The 23,344-nt window shown below is 36.9% G+C and overlaps 1 protein-coding gene across 9 annotated transcripts in view; it reads right to left on the reverse strand.

Annotated features, from left to right (window-relative positions):
• The window catches only part of Gpc5 (glypican 5), a 1,283,302-nt gene that overhangs the window by 654,887 nt on the left and 605,071 nt on the right, over window positions 1–23,344 (reverse strand). For all 9 annotated transcript variants that reach the window (XM_005079439.4, XM_040747101.1, XM_040747188.1 and 6 more), the window contains one exon: window positions 17,092–17,251. In XM_005079439.4, coding sequence (XP_005079496.2) covers window positions 17,092–17,251 — 160 coding nt within the window. The remainder of the gene's footprint in view (window positions 1–17,091; window positions 17,252–23,344) is intronic.

Here is a 23,344-nt window from a genome sequence, read left to right on the forward strand (position 1 = left end):
GGGCTCTGGAGTCATCAGGACCTTTCATTCTGTCACCCCCACTCCACCCCCTCCCTCTGCTCCCCACGGAGGGCAAGGGCCTCCATGAGGGATATTCAGGGTCTGTCATATCAGCTGACCTAAACAAGGGGGAACACATGGACCCCAGACTGATGACTGAGGGGCCAGCATGGGACTGATCCAAACTAGTGTGCTTTTTAAGAATATAATTAAAATCACAAATTTCACATTCTGTATTTAGTATTTTGTAGCGGAAACAATCTATGGGATAGGAAATTTTTACCCTCCTGATCCATCTGGGTACTCTTCACCGAACTTGGGCAATCTTTACTGACACACATATGGGAATAGCTCAACAAGGGTAAGTTACCATCAACGAACCATGTGGTTTATTTTATTTTGTTCTTTATGGCCTGTATGCAAGAGAAATGATACATTTTGTGAAATCATTGTTAATTTTAATTGCGTATGATATAGCTTTGCCAATTTTAAACATCAACTTTATACCTCATTTCCTCTTTATTTTAGTACAGTCTTACTTTCTGATATTCCTTACGACGATTTCTAAAATACCTTCTATCCTTCATTCAGCATTTATTCATGTATTAGTAAGGACTTTATTATCTTCTGTTCCACAGGTAGAATGATGCAAAGGCATGGAGACCATTTTCAGAAATTCATGGTCTGAGAAGTAATAAAGAGTACACACACATAGGCGTTAGAGAGACAGCTTAATCAAGAACTTTCTGTTCTTGCAGGGGCATAATTCAGTTTCTCACACCATGTCAGGGTGAGAAGTTCAGCTCCAGGGGAACCCACGTCCTTGAATTCTGTAGTCACACGTACACACATGTCCATACCCATACAAAGACACACATAGAAAATAAAAATAGTAAAAATAAACCATTATTTTAAAGAGTTCAAAACAAGCCTAGGCTGAGATCCTGTCTCAGAAACAAAACCAATCAACAACAAATACCTAAAAAAAAATCAGACAGGCAAATACCTCATCATGACATTTACATTCACAGTGTCAGGTTAGTAGTGGAGACAGGGTGGACATCACATGAGGAGATGGGGAGCTCGCTATAAAGCATTTCACTGCTGTCATCCGCACATTGCGCCTGGGTTGGTGGCAGCCCCTCACCTGCTCTGAAGGTGCAATCTTAGCTCCACAGTTTGGGAAAGTTTATAGGGCCTTCTGATCTCACACTCTTCAGAAGGATGGAGAGACCCCTTACAGTTGGGTCAAGAGTTAACATCATCAGTGCCCAGGGCACAGTGTGCGCAACACTCTCTGTCTGACACCCTCCCTTCTGAGTCTCCCCATCTCTAATTATCAGAGATTTTCTGTCTCTGCTTTCTCTCCCTGTAGTAATCACACCATGGCTCTCCACATCCCAACTGATGACAGTTCTCTCCAGGGCCAGATTGAGTCAGTTCCCTTCAGAAGCCTTCTCATATCTCCAACACTGACCTGTGTGTTCTTCCCATGCTCCCTGAGAACATCTTCCCCGCACTCTATCATCATTTCCTCGGTATCCATCAATCCTTCAGAGCCTGGTGCTCCCCTGGCGACCACCACAGATAAATACCGGTAAATAAGAAAGTGTTCGGTGAATGAATTCATGATAGGATGATGATGGGAAGACAAGGGGTTAACTCACATGAAGAAATAACTGGTGCTGAATTATATAAAAAGAAGTCATTAGTGACTTTAATTAGAGCTTTTCATGAAATCCATGCCATATCATTCCCTTATGGATTCCATGATACATTTAGATTTGAGAAAAAATGTGATTCCATGGAACGTATTTTCAACATGAAAGAGGTATTTAATTTCCCTGAAAGTGTTATGATATAAAATTCATGTCACTTTGCAAATGTATAACCAGAGAATTCAATTAATGTTATATTATTTAGCATTTAATATAATTGTTCATATTCTATATACAGAAATATTAGCTATAAGGATATTAAAGGAAGTCAAACATAAACAAAATTACCCTCAAGCAGTTAGCACTCCCTTAATGGATCTCTAAGATTGAGATATGACACATCAATCTAGAAAATTACACATGATCTGAGCTTACATCCCCACTTAACAGTTAGCATGTAGTAATTATATTTGGCTTATTAATTTTCACTCAAAATAGCACACTAAAGTAATATAAAATAGGCCAATTAGGTTTCCACCAGGTGAAACTACAGAGGTTATTTATGTAATTCACAAATATAATTATTGATAAAACTGTACTTGTCAAATTTGTATTTTAAATCAGTTTTGGTTTTTCATATAAACATATTTACATTCATTTGGCTTCTGGGTGTTGGTTAGAATTAACATGAATGTTTTTAATTCATTAGAACATCTTGTTCCCTGTGTTAACTGAGATGTGTCTCAGGATTGCGTACACTACACTCTTATCTGTCCATGGAATTCAGTATATTTTCATTAAGTGTCTCATGTATGGAAGAATTGGTGTAAGGAAGATAAAGCCATTTTTCAAAGGCCTTATTGGAAATAAGAACTACCATTTTGCTCATTAATATGAGTCTCTGTCTTCTTCCCCCTGAAGATGTTGAGTCAGTCTTTAGGGCTACAATTTTACAATCTGCATTTCAAAATCAGTACAAAGGAAACTCTGAAGTTCAATACTCCAGTGGTTGTATTTCTTGTAACTATGACAACATACCTAAGAAAAACCAATCTGAGTGAGGAAGAATTTATTTCATTTCAGTGGTTAATGTGTCATGGTGGTTGAGGAACAAGGCTGCTGGTCACATAGCAGCCACACTAGAGAATCGAGAACAAAGGCTGCTTTTGCTCTGAATGCTTTCTCTCTTTTATGTAGTACTGCACTCCAGTCCGGGGATCATTACATCCACCAGTTAAAAAGCAATGACATCTTGAAATGTGCAGGCAAATGAATGGAACTAGAGGAAACTATCCTGAGTGGGATAATCCAGACACAGAAAGTCAAACACTGTATGTACTAACTCATAAGTGGTTATTAGACATAGAGCAAAGGATAATCAGCCTACAATTCACAACCCAGAGAAGCCAGTAAACAAAGAGGACCCCAAGAAAGACATGCATGGATCCCCTACACCCAGTAGGGTAAAAGAACAAGGTCTCCTGAGTAAAGTGGGAACATGGACGGAGAGGGAAGGGAGGTAGAAGAAAGAGGAGGGGAGAAGGGTAGGAGGGAGGAGAACATGAGGAATCAGGAAGGTTGAGTTGGGAAAAGGACAGAGAAGGAGAGCAAAGAAAGAGATACCTTAATAGAGGAAGCCATTATGGGTTTAAAGAGAAATCTGACACTAGAGAAATATCCAGAGATATGCAAGGATGAACCCAACTAAGAATCTAAGCAATAGTGAAGAGGCTACCTTAAATGCCCTTCCTCTATAATGAGACTGATGACTACCTTAAATGGCATCACAGAGCCTTCATCCAGTAGCTGAAGGAAGCAGAAGCAGAGATCCACAGCTAAGCAATGAGCCTAACTCCTGGAGTCCAGTTGTAGAGAGGGAGGAGAGATAGTATGAGAAAAGGAGTCAAGACCATGCTGGGAAAACCCAAAGTAATAGCTGACCTGAGCAAGTGGGAGCTCACTGACTCTAGACTGTTAACTGGGGAACTTGCATAAGACTGAACTAGACCCACTGAAAGTGGATGAGATTTGGGGGGCGCTTGGCAGTCTATGGAGCCACTGGTAGTGGAACCAGTGTTTATCTCTAGTTCATGAGTTGGCTTTTTGGATCCCATGCTCTATGGAATGATAATCTCTCAGCTTAGATACAGGGGGGAGGACCTTTGTCCTGCCCCAAATGATGTGACAGTTTGATGATTCCCCGTGGGAAGCCTTACCTTCTCTGAGGAGTGGATGTGGGAGTTGGATAGGGGAGTTGTGGGGGGATTGGAAATATGGGAGGAAAAGAGATCTGAGATTGGTATGTAAAATAAGATTGCTTTAAAAATAAAAAGATGGGCCTTCCCATTATAATTAACCTAATCTAAATGAGCCCTGTTATTCCACATTTGTCAAGAAGCCAGTCATTATAATGCAAACGTTAGATGTAGAATTTCCAGTAAAGACTGGAATAGTATAACTCATACACAAAGGTGTGCTCTTGAGATAGTCATGGGAAGCAAAAAAATTTTGATTTTGGGTGTAGGAATAAAACATACTTTATATGTGTTGTAGATATATAGGATGTTCGAGACAAACTTGATTGTTTCTTATAGAGTAAATCCACACATTTCAAACAGGGATGTCACAGAATTAGTAATCATGCAATAAAGAAAGTTGAAATTTATTTAAAGAACCAACTATATTTTGCTCTTTAAACCTTAGTGCCATTTGCTTTTTATCCATTTGCTTATGAATCAGTTGTCTTAACTAGATTGTTGTCAGTCTGTACAATAGGCTCTGTGGAAAATTCAGTAGTCTGTCTCAGTCGTCAGTTCTCAAAGGGATGCCTCACATACTGGCGCCATTGACAGACTTTGGTTCACAGCCAACTGAAACAAACGACTCAGTGATTCCAGGGCTAATTCCCTCAGTTCTTTCCCCCTCAGAAGACAGTCAGTTCCCCTTACAGTCTGTACAGCAACTCCTACCACAAGTGAGTTATTTCATCCGATACTTATGGGATCATTTTTCCTTTGGAATTTGCGGAGAAATTGTAAAACAAATTGCAAATCTCACAACGGGATACATACTTACAGGTGGAAAATTTAATAGTTTGTTACCCCTGAAAGCTAGCGGGAATCACATAGGTTTTCAAACAATATGTTTTGGTTCTGATTTTACTATTAATACACGCCGTATCTGATAAAGCACACACAGGGAAACAGGAGCTATTTAAGACATAAATTAATACAGGATTTGGCATATAGATGTTTAAGGTTAATTGAGCATAATTTGAGTGCTGCAATCACTGCTCTTACTATTAGGGCCTGAAAAGAAGGAAAAGAACAATTAGTGGGTCCTATGAAGTTGTCAGGCAGGTGTAGGTCTGAGAGAGTGCAGCCATGATGTTGAGATAGTCTTAAGATACCCCATGATGAGAGCGCTCAGATTGGCAAGGATGAAGTTTACTCTGAACAGCAATCCTTCAGGATTATCATACAAATACACCATTAACACACATGTATCTTCTTCTATTGTTTCCATTTCACAACTAAACACTGTCTTCTTCAAGGACCAGAGAGTCATCTATAATATAAAGACAGAAAAACACCTGCCTCACCAGTGGGACAGCAAGGGTTTTGCACTCAGTAGCATTTGCATCACTGTTACTAGGCGAAAGAGTCAGGTCTGGACTGAAGGCCAGTCCACCTAGAAACAGGATGTATTTCCTCTGTCTTTTTCAATCTCCATTTAGAGCATAGAAATAATAAATCAGCTTAAAAACAATCTTGGCAACACGACGTTCAGATCTCACAGAGTTTGGGAACTTAGTTGATGAGACTGGGAGATGCAGTTTGCATAGCCACTAACAATTCAAGTAGAATGCATTGGTTGGGGGGGCAGTAATATAAGTAAAATGCACACCACGAGAGCAGTAGGAATCATGTGATGATTTAAAAGGTGTGCTTAAGAGAGATATTAAGTATGCCCACACACTTCACTGTCAAAATTTAGTCTTCCATTAATGTACTAACCAAGTCTGGCCCTGCTTACCTTCCTAAATTAGAGCAGGTAGGGTATGTTCAAGAGGAATGTACTCAACATACATTATATACTTGTAAGAGAGTCTCCCTATGTAGCACACTGTTATATAACATATTCAGTTCTAACTAAAGAGGGTGAAAGGCATCCAAATATCAAGAAGATCTGAGGCTAACTTCCTGGCATGACTTGTAACTAAGAGCTGTCCTTCAACTGTGCACAGGAAGATATTAAATCAGTCTGTTTCTCATATAGATGCTGCTATCTTCCTGATAAAGGATGAAAAAGATCACAGAAAAACTCTCCTGTTTCTGGCTTTGGACAAAGTAGACTAGCCATCTATCACCTTACAAATAAGGGAAAAAATTTAAAAATGCACTGAGAAGAAAGTGAATAAGTTTCATTTTAAGCTCATCAATGTGTTGCCTATACATCACTGAAACTTCTCATATTATTTGTGCCTTCTGACTTGAATATATGGATTTTCTTTACAGTTGAGTAAATCCATTATTTCCTGCAGAATAAAGCTGAAACTACTAAGCAGCGATGCTATATATATTCTTGTACACTATGGAAGATCTGAATTCTTCCAAGCTCATTCTCTCTTTGCTTCCTCAAGAGGCAGGTTCCAGAATTAGAGTGAAGGCCATGATGCACTAAATGCATGGTGCTATTCAAAACATTATTCTTTTGTAAATGTCCTAGTTAGAATGAATTTAATCCCACTTCCTAGCTATCTTTGATCCTGTATGAAAATCTACCTCAAATTTAATTTTCAGAATGTTATGCATATGGTGAAAAACTCTTAGAATTGATTATTTTCCACCAGGTATCCCAATGCCTCACCTTCTTGCTTTGTTATCATTTCATAGTATAACATTTACGTAGTATATCTTTTACTCCTAGACTTTGAGCACCTTAAAGCTATGAAGGCCACATGTATGCCTAAAAAAATATGTTAGAAACAACAAAAAATTAGCTTATCCATGTGCTTAAACTGCTATGTATATGCAAGTAATAGTATGTATATAATGAGATATTTTGAATATCTCATTACAAAATATCACAAAACAGGCCACACAAAAAAATGTTCCCGAAACAAAGAAAGTGATGCTGATATTCACCAGTTGTCGGCAGTTAAGTTAGCATGACCCAGACAGCCTTAAAATTCCTAGCAATCATACCAAATTCTAAATGCATTCTGTGTACTCCATGACTACGGGCTCTTGAACTTCTTTTTCTCAGAGTACAGAGTTTAGAAAGCCTGCTCTTGTATGTTTTTACTGTCAGAGGCCTGGAAATAGCTGCCCTGCCCCCACCCCGGGCACATTTATGCCAGCTCTACAAGTGAGGCCTATCTTTTGCAAGGAGCTGGGCATAGTATGTAAGAAACCTAATCAAAAAGGAAACCATTCTTTTATGCCATATGATTAGTAGATGGGTCAAAGCCTGGCATTCATTATTGTGAACAAGGACAGATGACACTCCTAGTCATGGTAGCCAGCTTCACCACAGTGACATTGCGATGACACCATCTTTTGTTCACAAGGCTCAGCATTCTCCCTCTCATTCCAATAAATCTGATTTCCATTTATCTCTCCTATTGTAAAGAAATTAATAATGTCCCCAAGACACACAGCTTCACATTTCAAAGCAAGTGTGACACATCAGGCAAGAACACAACTTACAAAATAAAAATGAGAGTCAAAATTAGGAAACTTTAGAGTTGTTAGGGCTAAATCATAAGGAAAAAAATGAGTCAATATTAAAATAAATAACATAACCCATAAGGGCTATAAACATAAAGACAGTCTATACAAGTGCTGTAATATAAAACAGAAGGCTAAAGAGCTGAATTTTATCAACCGATAGAAATGGAGGGACAGGGTAGCTGAGTTTGAAAGTAGATTAAAAGGATTTGGGAAGATATTAAAACTAAGCAAGAGAATTTCAACAAATATACAGTAGCTGTTCCCCAAGAAAAAAGTCAAGAGTAGAGAACAAATTATTTCAAGTCAAACTTTCAATAAGCAACCTCTGAGAAAATATTTAACAGCAGAAATTGAACAAGTACATTGGGCACCTGAGAATATGAGCTCAGTACTACCCACATAAAAGTGAAATTACTGCACATTTAAGACAGGATGAATCACTAGGCAATGGAAGTGAAAAGACCCTTGTCCATTTTACCAGGAAAACATTTGCCACAATAAAATGTAAACATCATGAAGAAATGCAAGAAAAGAAAATGCAGCCAACATGCTTATGTTGTAAGGTGTTCGGTCATGAGACCTTCTCAAGGAATGGAGTAGAGGAGAACTGAAGCCATGACTACTGCTGAGAAAAACATAATCAGTAGGGAATAAATCGAAGTTAGGAGATAGCTATGATGTGAACTGAAAAAGTCTACATCTGTCTCTATTAATCAATTATGCAGATTACAGACATCAGTAGAAAAGAGATTATGGGTAGTCAATGCAAAACTGTTTAACTGATGTTAGTAATATTAACAGGCACACACGCTTTTTATAGTGCTATAATTATTCTGATAATTCAGTATATTCGTTGTACAACAAAACAAGTGGAAAAATTACATCCATTTGCATTATCACTCTGTCCTTAATTTCCACCTCAAGTATATGGCGAGTAGCCATGAAATACCACTTCCCAATAAATGAATGAAAATTTACATAAAATTGTCTGATTGTAGGTTTGCAACAGTGTTACCCGAGCTGCGTTTGATGTGCCTTTCTCAACAGTAAAAACTGAGTAAAGACTTCATGAATAATACAAAAAAATGAAAGTCGTCTCCAAATGGAAGAGTATTTCCTAAAGTATGAGATGACCTGAACTGTGGAAAGTGAAGAATTATACGTTCCAAATTTCTTGACAAAATCCAAATATATATACTAAGTAGTTAGTTGTCTTCTGAAGAAGGCAGGGAGAAAAACCAGCTCATCCTCTTAGAAACAGAAAAAGACAAATTCAAGAATCTATGATACCATTCCAAAGAACTATGTAGATTGCTGTAGTTAACTTTCTGTTACTGTAACAACACACCAGGAGCTGAATTATGCCTAAAGGAAAGTTATTTATTAATCACATAGCTTAAGGCTAAAAGGCATGTTTCCACCATCAGGGGCTTCAAGGCAGGAGGAGTCACAATAATATGAGTGTGTGCACAGGAGTGCCTGTGCATGTGTGATAGAGCATCACATGATAGACAGGAGGTCAAGAGGTCAGAGAGTGACTCAGGGGCAGGATGGAGAGACTTTTATAACCAAGTACTACTCTTTGAGTAGTAACATGGGATCCTTACAAGTGTCACTTTAATATTATCCAAGGACAGTGCTATTAATGATCTTAAAGACCTCCATCTAGATCCCAAAATTGTGGTAAAGATGTATTTATTGATTTCATATGCATGTGTGCCTTCATAAATTTAGGTGTATTCCATGTGAGTATGGGTGCCTGTGGAGGGCAGTGTTTCAGATTCTTTGGAATTGCAGTTATAAGCCATTGTGAGCTGTAATATGCGAGTCTTGGGAACAATACTCTGAAGGGAGACAGCTTCAGAGAAAGGCTCATAATTGCTCTCTAAGGCTATTTGTGGGACCAGGAGGGAAGGCGGCCAAGAGTCATATATCCCAATCTCTATGTCACTGATGTAAATTCGGCGTGAACAAATTCTCCTTTATTGTCAATTGACTGAAGCACAAAAACACTTATACATATTTTATCCATTTTCTTTCAGTGGGTAGATGTGGGGAAGAGTCTTAAGCTGTCTATAGATCACTTTTTATTCACAATGATGTTGCTTGGATAGTTGCTGTGTGGTGGCAATCTAGGTACGGTGTAACTATGTACAAAGCAGGTGGCAAAAATCCTATTAAAGACATTCTTCATCTTTCATACAGATTTATTAATGCTCCTAATCAGTTCATTTCACTGCTGCCAAAGTCCTGCACATTTACACAAAATCATACTGAAACTTGTAAGACTCCTTCTTTGTTTCCCACATTAAATCAAACCCTCACAGATTTTATTCCAAACCATTGTGCTATTTCTGCACATTTTTAGCCTTACAATGTTTCCTTGTGAATGTACCCGTTGCTCCTGCCAGGTGGCCTTTCATCCCTGTTGTCACATGTTGGAACAAAACCATTAATTTATCCACTCAAAGCCATTCACTCATAAATAACGCAGTCAAATAATTATTTTTCTTCAGCATGACCTTTTCATGTTTCCTTCACAGACTCACTCTTTTCCCTAAGCACACATAAAACTTTGATTTATCTGTGCTGGTATTTAAGGTGATACTCAGTGTCCATCGAAAACCACAGTTAATAAACAGACCATTTCTCTCTGGATGCCAGAAGGCATAATTCAAGAAGGAAGTCTTCTTGGAGTAAGATAACCAAGCACTTCATATCCTGAGACAAGATAGGCATGACCCTCTTTTGGTGTTTGGCAGTAAACACAAGTCCCCAAAGCAAACTAAGAATGAAACTAACATTTGTATAAAGTGATCCATCATTCCTAGTTCAGTTGTGACATTTCCTAATGGCCTTGCAGACACTGCTCTCTTGGAATGAACATATGTAGATACTGATAGAACTTTTAAATTACTTTTACTTCACCAGTATGATTCTGAATATTAGAAGGGCTGTAATGCACAAACTGTACTTGTTCCTCAAGTGTGATCTTGGATTGCAAGCAATGGCATCACCTGGGGTTCTCTCTGGGCCTCCTGGTTGCTCTCTCCTCTTTAGTAGAAGGTTCAAGAAGTTTGTATAATAAATTTGAGAAGCTTTGGGAACAGATTGTATTCTCAGTAATTTTATAATTAATTCTACTCAGTGAGCAGTTAATTATTTGGTAAATGCTTTGGGTCATCCTTTCCACGTATTTATATGAAAAGAAGTCCATTGGAACCAATTACATATCTAACTTGACTTAACATTGTGAACTTTATCTAGTTTCCTAAGATAAGTAAATATTGCAATTTTATACCCTGGTAATTTGAAATAAAATGATAATGGAATGCAGGTTTGTTTGTTTCTTATTTTATATATATTTATTTTTTATAACAAGATAAGCTCAATTAAGTCAAGATAAAATTTATCTGGTGATATTTTCCTGAATTTTAACTTTTGTTTTTATAAATTTGCTCAGCACTATATCATTCAGATAAAGCATAAGGCTTTTTATTATATAATCTCTGATGAGGTTATTATATACTGTGGAATTACTGGTTCCTTTGGGATGTCTGCTATCAGGCTTCCTTAAGTTTTAATTAATGTCTTTACTCTTCACCTCAGAAATGTAACATCATTCAAAGCCAATACAATAAATACTATCACTTAGGCATTCAAGGACAGACCCTGTATAATTCATAATTTAAATCCATGAGTACAATATATAATGTTTCAAGAGAATTAAAGATAGTTTTATGTTACTCATCAAGTATTCCTACCCCATTGCATCCAATCTTGTTAACACAATAGCGATTATTCAAGATAAGTCTTAGTTAGTTATAAGAGAAAAAAGAACACTGTAATCAGAATAATATTCATGGTGACCACACATTAATTAAAACTTATTTATATTAGATGTATGTCTCATATATCTTCATTTTATAATTTTTACAAGTAAAACCTGAACTACATGGTAATTTTAAATGAACTTTTTTGGTTTTTCGAGACAGGGTTTCTCTGTATTGTTTTGGAAGCTGTTGGTCCAGCCCAGCCTCGAACTCACAGAGATCCGCCTGCCTCTGCCTCCCGAGTGCTGGGATTAAAGGCGTGTGCCACCACCGCCTGGCTTTAAATGAACTTTTAAAACAAGAATTTCTTCACAAAAATTCAAAATTATTATCATGCAAGGCTTCTTCTATTCCCAGTGTAGGCACTTGTAATAGGCAGATGCCCATACAAAATCATTATTTGAGGTTATATTTACCAAACCTCAAAAATCAATACAATAACCTCAGCAAGATGTTTACTTATGTTTAAATGAGATAAATAATAATAATTCAATCATTCACATTACATTTTTCTTATTTTTCAGGACATTACTATTGTGCAGTTTTTAACCATCTTCAAGGCAGAATTCACAATTTTATCTGAAGAAATATGGTAATACTTTAATTTTAGAAGCAATATAAATGTTCTAACATATTTGGGACTAAGTTAATGGTGTTCAAATCTTATATGTATGTACTACCTAAAATAACCTAGTTCAGAAAGGGGAAAAATCATTAGCCCTATAATGGAAAATGACACTTTATTTTTGTTCAAAGCTTGGGAAATAACAGACAATGGAAATGTACCTGACATTATTTTTATGATGGCATTAATTCATAGTTATCATATCTCTGGAAAAAAATCTCAAGTCATTTTCTTTGAGCTCTCCCTAATGTCTACTTCTGGCTGAGATCTTGAAGCACTAGTGACTTATGAAAAAAAGATACAAGGAAGCCAGGAATTTTCACTCATTCCACATTCCTTTGTTACTAAGTAAATTAGTATCTTTTCTAACTAGGTAACTAGGGGTCATTTTTATTTCACTGTGTATGTGGAATGTGACAGTCTCTTCCAAGGTCACCTCAGCTTCATCATATGGAATCATTTGATAGAAGTTGATATGAGGATTCTAAGAGAGTTATCAAAGACACAGTATAAACAATAGATTTATCCATCTAGAAAGCAGATTCTTCTTGTAGAAAAACCTTGACGGGTAAACAGAACATGCAGAAAGGGCCAAGGCCCATAAGAGTACCTTGATACTATGAATGTTTCAGTCGGTGTGAACTCCTATTATGACAGGCAACCAAGGTCACAGAAACATGACTGGTACACATGCTGAACATGCGCTGATCCGTTTACAGGTTTTTCAGTGATCAGTACTCATCCTGAGTATACACACGGACTTTGGACTCCCATCCAACAATGTGAGATGCACTCTCACCCTCAACTCTTGGGGGAGGGTCCAGGCCCTGCCCTGGATGAAATGACAGACTATGGACACCCCCATGGAGGGCCTCACCCTCCCTGGGGAAATAAGGGGATAATGGGGGGGCGGTTGGGGGAGGGCACAGGAGGAGGGAAGGGAAACGGAGAAGGACCTGGAACTGACTTGTGAAGCAACCTTGTTTCTAATCTAAATTTAAATTTAAAATAAACAAATAAATAAATAAATAACGTAGATAGAAGTAAAGACAAAAAAAAGAAAATGAAATTTTAAAGAAAACTGCTAAGCATGCTAAGTAATATTGTTTAAGAAAAATTAGTATTACAGTTCAGTGATAGATAAACTTGAATATGTAAAATCACTATATTTTTGATGTCTATCATCTAAATGGACGTGAGACAAAATTCATTTTGTCTGATATTGGTACTGTGAGCCTCCTGATCAAAATGAACTTGCTCATTGTTAACCAATGCATAGCAACTACAATCAAGTTTCAAAATTGCTCAGGCCATAGTTTTCCTACAGCATGTTGTCAAATGACAAGCTGATTTTCAATATCAGCATTGGAGTTTAAGGACTGTCCAGTTGTTGGAGAGACACTGATTTTAGTGATAGCAACTTTGTCAAACAGGCAAAGAAAGGAAGACTGGATTGTGTCTATCAGCACATTCTCCTGCTTAGTTCTCCATGTGAAAGGACCTTGGGTGTAGGCGATGAGGAAAAGTGAAGATTCAAAAATGCTATTCCTACAATTCAGCATTCTCAGTGAATGTCCAAATATATATAAAACATTAAAGTGTAGGGAAATTTCCCTTGATGGGAGGTATTTCAAAACCATTCTGCTGAAATGAAAAAATATTTTGAATTCCTAGTACTGAATACTGTTCAACTCAGTGACTTATTATTTTAAGGAACACTTCAGTTTCCATTTAATAAGAATTCACAGGCAGGATTACAATAAAGAAATACTTAGTAAAATACAGAAGAGCTGGGGTTAGAGAGAAGGGTAGTTCAGGAAAGAGCATGGACACCTCTTCCTCTGCCCAGAGGAACCAACTGGTTCCCACACCATGTCAGATGGCACCCAGCTGCCCATAGCTCCAACTCTGGTGGCTGGTCTCCATGAGTGTATGTCATATGCATACACTCTCCACATTAACATATGCACACACATAAGCACACTAACACACACATGCACACATTAACTAATACACACACTAACATACACACATACTAATACACTCACTAATATAGACATATATACACATTCACATATACAAATATATACCCTTATAAACAAACACATACACACATACATATGCATATGTACATATATATCCATACATACACACTCACATACACACCCAAACACACACAAATAATACATCTAAAAATACACTATTGAATATATTAAATTACTTAGTATTATTGGTTATTAAATAAAAATAATTCATAAATGAAGAATAAATATCTTGATGCTGAAACTTTACATTTTGAATTACATAGTTCTCTGCAATGTCTAAAGCAAGCACATATAGAAATAGAAAACAGTGCAACTAAAAATATTTGTCAACTTTGTATATTTGTATGATTGGAAGAGTCATTGAATTTACATAGCACAGAGTAGTAATATGCTCTCACTCTGCATCTTTCTCTGTATATGTATGCATATATATATGTGTGTATATATATATCATTATTTTAATTGAACCTTTGAGATAACAAATAACCATGGCATTTCCAGCTAATAAAGAATAAACATGGAGCACAAAGAACAAATAATGATGCATGAAAAGCTCTAAACACAAGTAACAGCCATTGAGCATTCTAGAAGGTATTTTTTTTTCAAGCTTTTCAGACAATCACAACTGCTTTTACCTTCTGACCAACAAACTAGGCCAAAATTGTAAAAAATGAAATCACAGTGCTTTGAAAACCTAGAAGTGCAGCCCACACTTTACTGACTTACTCGATCTTCTTCATTTCAGAAGTCTCTCCATGGTGGTTTCCTACCCACTTATTAAAAATTGAAAGACAAAAGCTGTAAACACCCAGGAACAACAGGCAGCCCGCTCTGAGTGCACAGATGAGGAGGATGTTTTCAATGTTTCCCTGGTGTTTCTGACAATCATCTATGTCTTAAGCTACCTGATTTTGACTGAGGCTCGCTTACAACAACCTGACCATTTGAGCAGTAAGTGAAACATAGGTTGCCAAGTAACAAATTTAGTCCTACCACCTTGACACCTAAGTTGATGAGAAGACAGTAGTTGACTACTGTTTACTGGATCCATTTCTTCCCTGAAACAAGCCAAATTTATCTACACTACATTCTTGAGAGTCTACATCATTCTAGAATATTAAAAACACTGCCATATAATCCAATTTGCCTGTGTATGCAAAATATACAAATATATATATATATATGGAAGCAATTTCATTCTAATCCATGTAAGTCGATAATTTTATTTCTGTTTCTGTTCCATTATTCCTTTCTGGCATATCTTTTGATGTCTTAGAATACTGCTAACATTAAAATAACCAATTAGAAGATACATACAAATATAGGTATATGATAAATGCATATGTATGTAATATATACATATGTGTATATAATATATGTGTAATATACATTAATATGTATATAAATACTATAGCAGAAATAAATGATTTTGAGTTGAATATCACTGTCATAATTCCTATGTACATAAGAGAATCTTTAAAGTCTTAGTAAAAGTAGTTTTGATATTGAAAACATTTTTCATTCTTTTTTTGTGTGTGTGTACAGATCCTAAAAGAAAGCCAAATACAAAATCAATGCAAGAAGGACTATTCATAACAACTAGAACAACACATATCTCTAATTCTGCCAATAGGAGTAGAAAGTACTCCATTTATATCCTTTATTTCATGGCTGCTTACTCATAGTCACTCATAGTAGATCTATTTGCCTTCCATGTTAAATAAGTCAATTACTATGTGTAACAAGCAAACCCATTTCATTATGCAAATTGTTTTATATTTTGCATCACTATTGGTTTCTACCTCTTTTAAATCAATATGCTTTTCTAATAAAACAAGCATTTTAAAGGAATGGGAATCTGACATTTTAATCTTGGGAGCATTGTTACTGAGTATTTTTTGCCCAGAGAGGATGTGTGTGACAGGTAGAAATCACTCCTGGTGCAGTGCAGGACATCAGGCCAATCTGCGTCTGAGAACACAATATTCAGGAACATCACTTCAGTTTAAGCTTTGGTAGATTCAGACCTGAGGAACTGACATCTATCTGTCTGTGCAATATTAACTTCAACAATTCAACAATTTTTCTCATTGATCACTTTTATTGTCCTTGGCCCATTAACAAGTAAACATGCATGATATTTGAGGGTGTAGATCCTATTGTCCTCATCCTGTATATGAAGATCATTTGGTAGTTCTTTTTCTTTCATATTTTCCCTTTTCAAAACTTCTAAATTGGAAGTTGTATCTTTTCTGTCTACAGGTACACATACACGCACATGGTGTTATGTACATGTGTATTGTGTGGGCACATTTGTGTGTGTGTGTGTGTGTGTGTGTGTGTGTGTGCACATGACAGTCAGAGGAAAAGAGGAAGATGACAAGCATCAATTGCTCTCCATTTTATTTTCCTGTTTTGCTAGTGTCTCTGCCCAGTGAGTTCCAGGAATTCCTGAAGTGCATCTTCACTGGACTAGGATTACAGACATAAGACACTGTACCTGGGTTTTAAGTGTCTACTAAGGGTCTCAACTTTGATGAATTATCATACTAATATGGCCGGCACTTTACAGATTGAGACATCACCACAGCCCTTGAAGTTTTATCTTTCATGTAAATGAATACTTAATCATTCAGAAACACTTGTAACATATAGTCCATATAAACAAAAAGGAAGTCAACATTAGGGAGATTTTCCAAAAGTGAAGATTCATAGGATTGAGGAAGTATTTGGGGAGAAGGTTGAACATGGTCAAAACACATATGAAACATTCAAATAACCAATAAAACTGCATATTCAGAGGAGATTAATCTAATTAGATGATAACCAAAACTAAGAGTAAAACCATGTAGACAGTGACCTGATAATAGTGTAAAATTGCACATTTGGCTATTTAGAATTTCTTATTCACCTGGTTTGCATTACGTACCAACACTCCCTGTAGCTTGTTTTCCCCTAAAACTGTATAATTCTCAAAACTGCTGATCTCTCATTAGTTCTTTATAGAAAAGTGTCATTTCCACATAAAGCCACTAATGCAACATAAATAAGAACCTAAGCATGCATGCCCTATGTAGTTAAAAACAGGCTCATTTCCATCGCCAGTCACCCCTGTCTGCTTCTGAGATCATGGCCATTCCTAACTGATATTTCAACATCAACCACTGGAAAGTAGTGTTATGTTCTTGCACTCACAGTTTGTGATCTTCAGGGTTCTCTTGACTTCTCCGCTTCCTGATCCCCCACAGCCGTCCTCGTCATCACAGTCTCCACTAGATTGCTCCAGCATGCCGTCACCACTGCCTGGCTGAAGCAGCTCCCTTGCACTGGGTTTGGGTGATCTACCCTGTAGCAACTAAACACAGACAACAGCAGGATACGTATTACCACAGATGTACATGTTCTTCAACATTTTAGTCAGAAATAGAATGACAATGATTCTCTTAGACGAATTCCCTAGTTCTGTGTAGATATGTAGCTAATCAAAGCATCATCTTTTTAAGCATTAAAAAATGAAAATAACTGGAACCTGAAAAGTGATGGGCAAAATCTGGCATCTGCAAGGAGCAGCAGTCTACGTATGAACTCTAATGTGAAGCTGTGGAAAACAAACTCAGGACATGTACTGCTAAGTGGTTTGCCTCAATGGCCCTGCATTTCCGAATAAGCAGAATCTAACCGCAGTCAATTTGCACCGTTATACAATACAACCCTCACTGTGTTTATACAATACAATCTTGGCTGACGATCTTGTACTTGTTTGTAAACTGACAATCAGCATTTCCCCAGGCATGGAGTGGCTATCCTTACACAAAAGAATTAATCAACAAATATAGCATTTTGGACAGATAACTTGTAGAATCACTAAACACTCCTCAAGTTAGATATATGGTTCAATGTGTGTGGTATAAGACAAATTTAAAATTCAACTAGAAGTTCTGCAAATAATTGTTTTTTTAACTCCACAATACTTAATTCTCATGAATTTCACTTGCTCCTAAGGGTGAAATATTTACTCTAAATAAAAATTTAATTTAAATAAAAATTAATCTAAAGCAAGCAAAATAAATGCAATATCCATTTCTCTTACAGACTAGAAATGCTATTAATATCTTGAAAAATATTGAAAATGTTGGGACTTCTTTCCAAGAAGTTGATGATATGAATGGTAGAATATTTCACTTGAAGGTAAGACATATAAAAATAATCCTAGATACGACATTTACTTCTCAAAGGCAATTTTGGAGTTCATATGGCTAAACATAAGAAAGCAGGTCATTGATGTTGAAAGTTAGTACCCCTCTATTGTCCACTTAATGGGTGTTTATATTATATGTCTTTGCAAAAGCTGAGGAGAAGAACTTCAGTGGCACTAATGCAAAGATAATAGTTAGGCCTTCATCTGAAAGATACCATCTCATACTTAAGAACCTAGAGGAAAATAACATCACAGTACTGATGAAAATGCACTAATTATTCTTTTCCTATCTGTATCCCCTTGATCTCCTTTTGATGTCTTAATGCTCTAGCTAGAACTTCAAGGACAATATTGAAGATGTATGGAGACAGTGACAGCCTTGTCTTGTTCCAGATTTTAGAGGAATTGTGTTTGAGTTTCTTTCTATTTAGTTTGATGTTGGCTTTTGGTTTGGTGTATATAGCTTTTATTATGTTTAGGGGTGTTCCTGTCATCCCTGAACTGTCCAAAATCTTTATCAGAGAGGGATTTTGATTTTGTCAAAGGCTTTTTCAGTATCTAGTGAGATAGATGACCATGTGATTTTTGTTTTTATGGTGGATTACATTAATGGATTTTCATGTGTTGAACCATCCCTGCATCCCTGGGATGAAGCCTACTTGATCATGGTGGATGATTTTTCTGATTTGTTTTTGGATTTGATTTGCCACTATTTTTTGAGTATTTTTGGATCAATGTTCATGAGGGATATTGGTCTGAAGTTCTCTTTCTTAGTTGTATCTTTGTGTGGCTTGGGTGTCAAGGTTATTGAAATTGTAAAATGAGGTTGGCAGCCACCCTTCAGCTTCTATTGAGTGGAATATTTTGAGGAGAATTGGTATAAGCTGTTCTTTAAATTTCTAGTAGAATTCTTCTCTGAGGCTATCTGGCCCAGTGGAGAGGCTACCTTAAATGCCTTTCCCTGATAATAAGATTGATGGCTACATTATATGCCATCCTAGAGCCTTCAACCAGTGGATGATGGAACCACAGGTAGACACCCATATCTAAACACTAAGCTGAACTCCTGGAACCTAGTTGCAGAAAGGACGGAGTGATGAGCAAAGCAGTCAAGACCGGGATGTTGAAACCCACAGAAACAACTGGGAGCTCATGGATCCATCCCCTAAATTTGCGTGTCAGTGAGGAGGCCTCAGCAATCTATGGAGTCTTTGGTAGTAGATCAGTATTTATCCCTGGCATACAAATGGACTTTGGGAGACCATTCCACATAGAGGGATACTCTCATAGCCTGAACACATTGGGGAGGGCCTAGGCCCTGTCCTAGATGAAATGACAGATACTGGATATCCCCCATGGAGGGCCTCAGCCTCCCTGGGGAGCAGAGTGGGGATTCTATGGGGGGCCTGGGAGTGCAGGGGGTACAAGGTGAGAAGGGGAGGGAGAGGGAGCCAGGATTGACATGTAAAGCAAACTTGTTTCTAATTTAAGTGAAAAAAAAAAGATTTATAAAATTATGAATAAAAATATAGGCTTACTAATGAAAAATACTTAGAACAAGCAACTGGACTTTTATGTTCAGTAGGCTCACAATTAAAATATAAGAGGTCACAAATCCTGAAACATTACAATTTCTTTAAAATTTCTATTTTTCTAGCAAAAAATCCTTGTAAACAATTATAATGATTTTTTAAATTCTCTTTGTCAGTAGGTCTCAAATAACCTGTCACTAGAGTTAATTCTAAAAGAGTAATCTCAAAGTCAGTGAATCAAATGCCATCGTACAGTGCATCTTCTTTAATGTGGTTAATGAGTTCCTATGTATGCCAATTCCTGGAAGTGGGGCAAGGATCATCACAATAGGGAAACACAGATACACAACTTTAAGCACTCAACCCTGAAGAATCAGTGTAAGAAGAAGTGTTTTATTTTACAGCCTTTATCATTTATTATTCAAGTACTTTAGTTATCATGTAGCGAGTATAACAATAAAAGGCCTAGCCTATGAATTTCAAAATACTGAGAAATGAATCTTGACTCTGATATGAAGCATGGGTATGGGCAAATTCTTTGAATAACTAATTCAGCTTCCTCACATCTAAAATAATCACAAGAATATTGAGAGAAAAACAGAAAAACACAGTACTTTGAAAATAAATGTGCTAACACATTAAAAGCTAATGCATTTAATCACTATTATCTACTATATTATGCATTCTATCATAATGTTATTGAAACATCCAGTGTTAGCTTAAAGAATTATCTGGAAAGTAATCCAATTATGAATAAGCCTTCTGTAACAGCAGTAGCAAACGCCACAAATAAAAGAACAGTAGGTGATAAAAAATAATACAGGTCACTTGCAAAATCACCTGTGATATTCTCTGTATTTATTCTTCACATTAGCTTCGGTCTAGGAAATATCTAAGACAATGTAGGACATATCTGAGACAACCAAGGCAAAACTTTAAGCACCAATATTATATGAAGGTAAACTTTCTTTCAAATTATCTGTACTGAGCAGAACTGGAAAACAGATTCCAGAATTTCCCACTGTTGTCCCTGGAACTTGGAAGCTGGTATCATTTTCTGACCTGATTCTCTAAATTTTCAGGATTAACGTGAATGTGCTTACTCATTTATAAGTTACTTTGAGGTTTCTGAAGACCAGGATTGTCTGCAGGAGAGTAATAGCATCAAATCAGAGTTTCAAATGACAGACATTTTTCTGGCCACTACCAGAGACAGAAACTGGGAGACACAGGTATTTGTAAAGTTGGATATAGGAAACCACAATCTATAAGATCTGGTTTTGATCAAGACCAGTAAGGTTCCCATGGGAAGGGTCTGACTATGTGAGATATTTAGGAACTAAAAAAGGAGTGATCTTCTAGTAGAGTTTTAAGTCACTGGTCTTATAATTCTCCCCATATAGTCTTGATTCCCTGGATATGGCTCATTCCTCAGGATCCCTACACAGAGTCCAATGTGACCATTTGATTTCAGCTATGTGACAACCCAAGCTCAGTGTTGGAGCTCGAGTACAAACTAATAACTAGTTGCCACCTTAAACTGCTAAATGCATGGTCATTTGCTATGTACCAAGAGAAATTTAGTACATACACATATCCACACTTGGACAACACTTTTTAGAATAGTTTTTAAAAATATTTTTATATTTTTGGTTGTGAGCATAGCTTTAACAGCTGGGCAATCTCTCCAGCCCATTCTCTTTGGAGGATTACCTTGCTCACCCTAGATAGAGGGGAGGGCCTTGGTCCTGCCTCAAAGAGATGAGCCAGATTCGGTTACCTCTTCATAGGAAGCCTTGCCCTCTCTGAGGAATGGATGGGGTAAGGTGGGGACAGCAGGAGGAGGGGAGGGAGTGGAAATGGGGAGTGGTATGTAAAATAGGACAATATTTGTTTTAAAATAAAAAATCATGTCAAAAATATTTTTAAATTCTCCAACACTCTTTAGAAACAGGTCTGCCTACAGAAAAAAATGGTGCCCTTAGAAATGAACTATCATAGTTCAACAGTGTATAGGTTTGCACTCTCTGTTTCATTGCAATCCTATTTTCCATGTCTTTGTGTAGGAGAAAAAACTGCTGTTCCTATGATTGTGATGCAAATAAATCCAATAAATCCAGAATCTCATGGGGTCAACAATCCCAGATCTGCTGTCTCCTCCCTTTAAAGAGATTGGTGTACCCTGTTCCTACAGTGAAGGATTTATCTTATCTATCTTATTTTCTAAGAAAAAATAATAACTCGTTTTCCCACTTCTGCTCTTACATAGTCATTCCTGTTCATGTGACAGAATGTGATTATCAACCTGACTGGACTGAGAAGATTGTAAGATATTAGTAAAACACACAGCACTCTGACTTGATGAATGCTTTAATCCCCTGGTAGGTTCAGAACCTTAATAGACTATTGAGAGAAGTAGAATGGTTACATGGTGGGATCTGGTTGGAAAACGTGGGCACGGGGAATGTGCCTTTGGTCGCCTGCACTGTGTCCTAGACCTTTCCTGTTAAGTTTCTACTCTGCGTGCTTTCCTCCATGACATGATGTTTTCTTCTAGTTTTCCTTTCGTAATGGAGACCTCTAAAAACAATTCTTCCTCTCTTTAAATTGATCCTGTCAGCTACTTTATGTTAAAAGCATACAACCTTGGTTTCTTCCAGGAAACTCCTAATAGGATATGCTTGTCAAGAGATCATACACTTGTTATCTGCAACCTGTGTTGTATTCACTAGTTTCTCTCTAACAAGGGACAGGTGGTGACAATTACCTTACTCCTTTCTACCTTACAACCATTTGGATCTATTCACATTTCTTTACGCCTTACCTTCCTCACTGCCCATTAAGAGGTACCTTGTCTCTAACCCACTAGGACAACATCATTCTCCCAGAAATAGTACTTCACCATGTCATTTCTTATCCTTAAAGCACGTTCATGTGCTTTAATAAACTAAATTCAGTGGTACCCAGCATGTATCTTAATAGGGGGAACATCATTCCAGATAGTTGAGTCAAAGGGTAAGGTGCTTGGCATTTTCACAGTATGGCCTTCTTGATTTGTTCCAATTAAAGTTTATGAGATATTCCTCAAGAAATAGTCTTGTCTAGGGATTTGCCTCACATTTTTCAATTTTACATAAGCAAATAGCCTGTCTGCAATCACTTGGTACAAACCAATATACATCTAGAAATGAGGGCAAGGTAAATGGTAAATAATGACCCAATAGTCAAGATCCCCTAGACTATATTAGTATACTTTAACATTTTTGTAAACACATTTTTTGTAAACTCATGCTCTGTCTAAGAACATTGCATCTATTCTCATGAAGATATACTGGTGTGGCTTTTGTTTGTCCATCAGAAAACATGCCCTTACTTTTTCTGCAACTCATAACAGTGACTTTTCAAGTTCAAATAGCTCCTTTAAACACTACATACATTTCTGTGTTTTTCTTTAAAAAAACACTGAGTCATCAATTGGTACTGAATCAATGTTCTTTTAAATGTGTCATAAAATCTGATGAATGGTACATTTCTCAGAGAGGAGGCTATGAGTTAACCTTCTATATTCTCCTCACCATGACTGAAGTACTTGTAACAGGGAATAATTATAGTTAATTAATAATAATATTAATAAATAATTATATTATATCTTTGGGAATACTTCAGTGTGCATATCTTATCATTAATGCCCTCTGTATCAAATTAGTTTTAGTAATTT

The sequence above is a fragment of the Mesocricetus auratus genome, unplaced genomic scaffold (assembly GCF_017639785.1).
Source record: "Mesocricetus auratus isolate SY011 unplaced genomic scaffold, BCM_Maur_2.0 Super-Scaffold_2245, whole genome shotgun sequence".
Classification (NCBI taxonomy): Eukaryota; Metazoa; Chordata; class Mammalia; order Rodentia; family Cricetidae; genus Mesocricetus; species Mesocricetus auratus.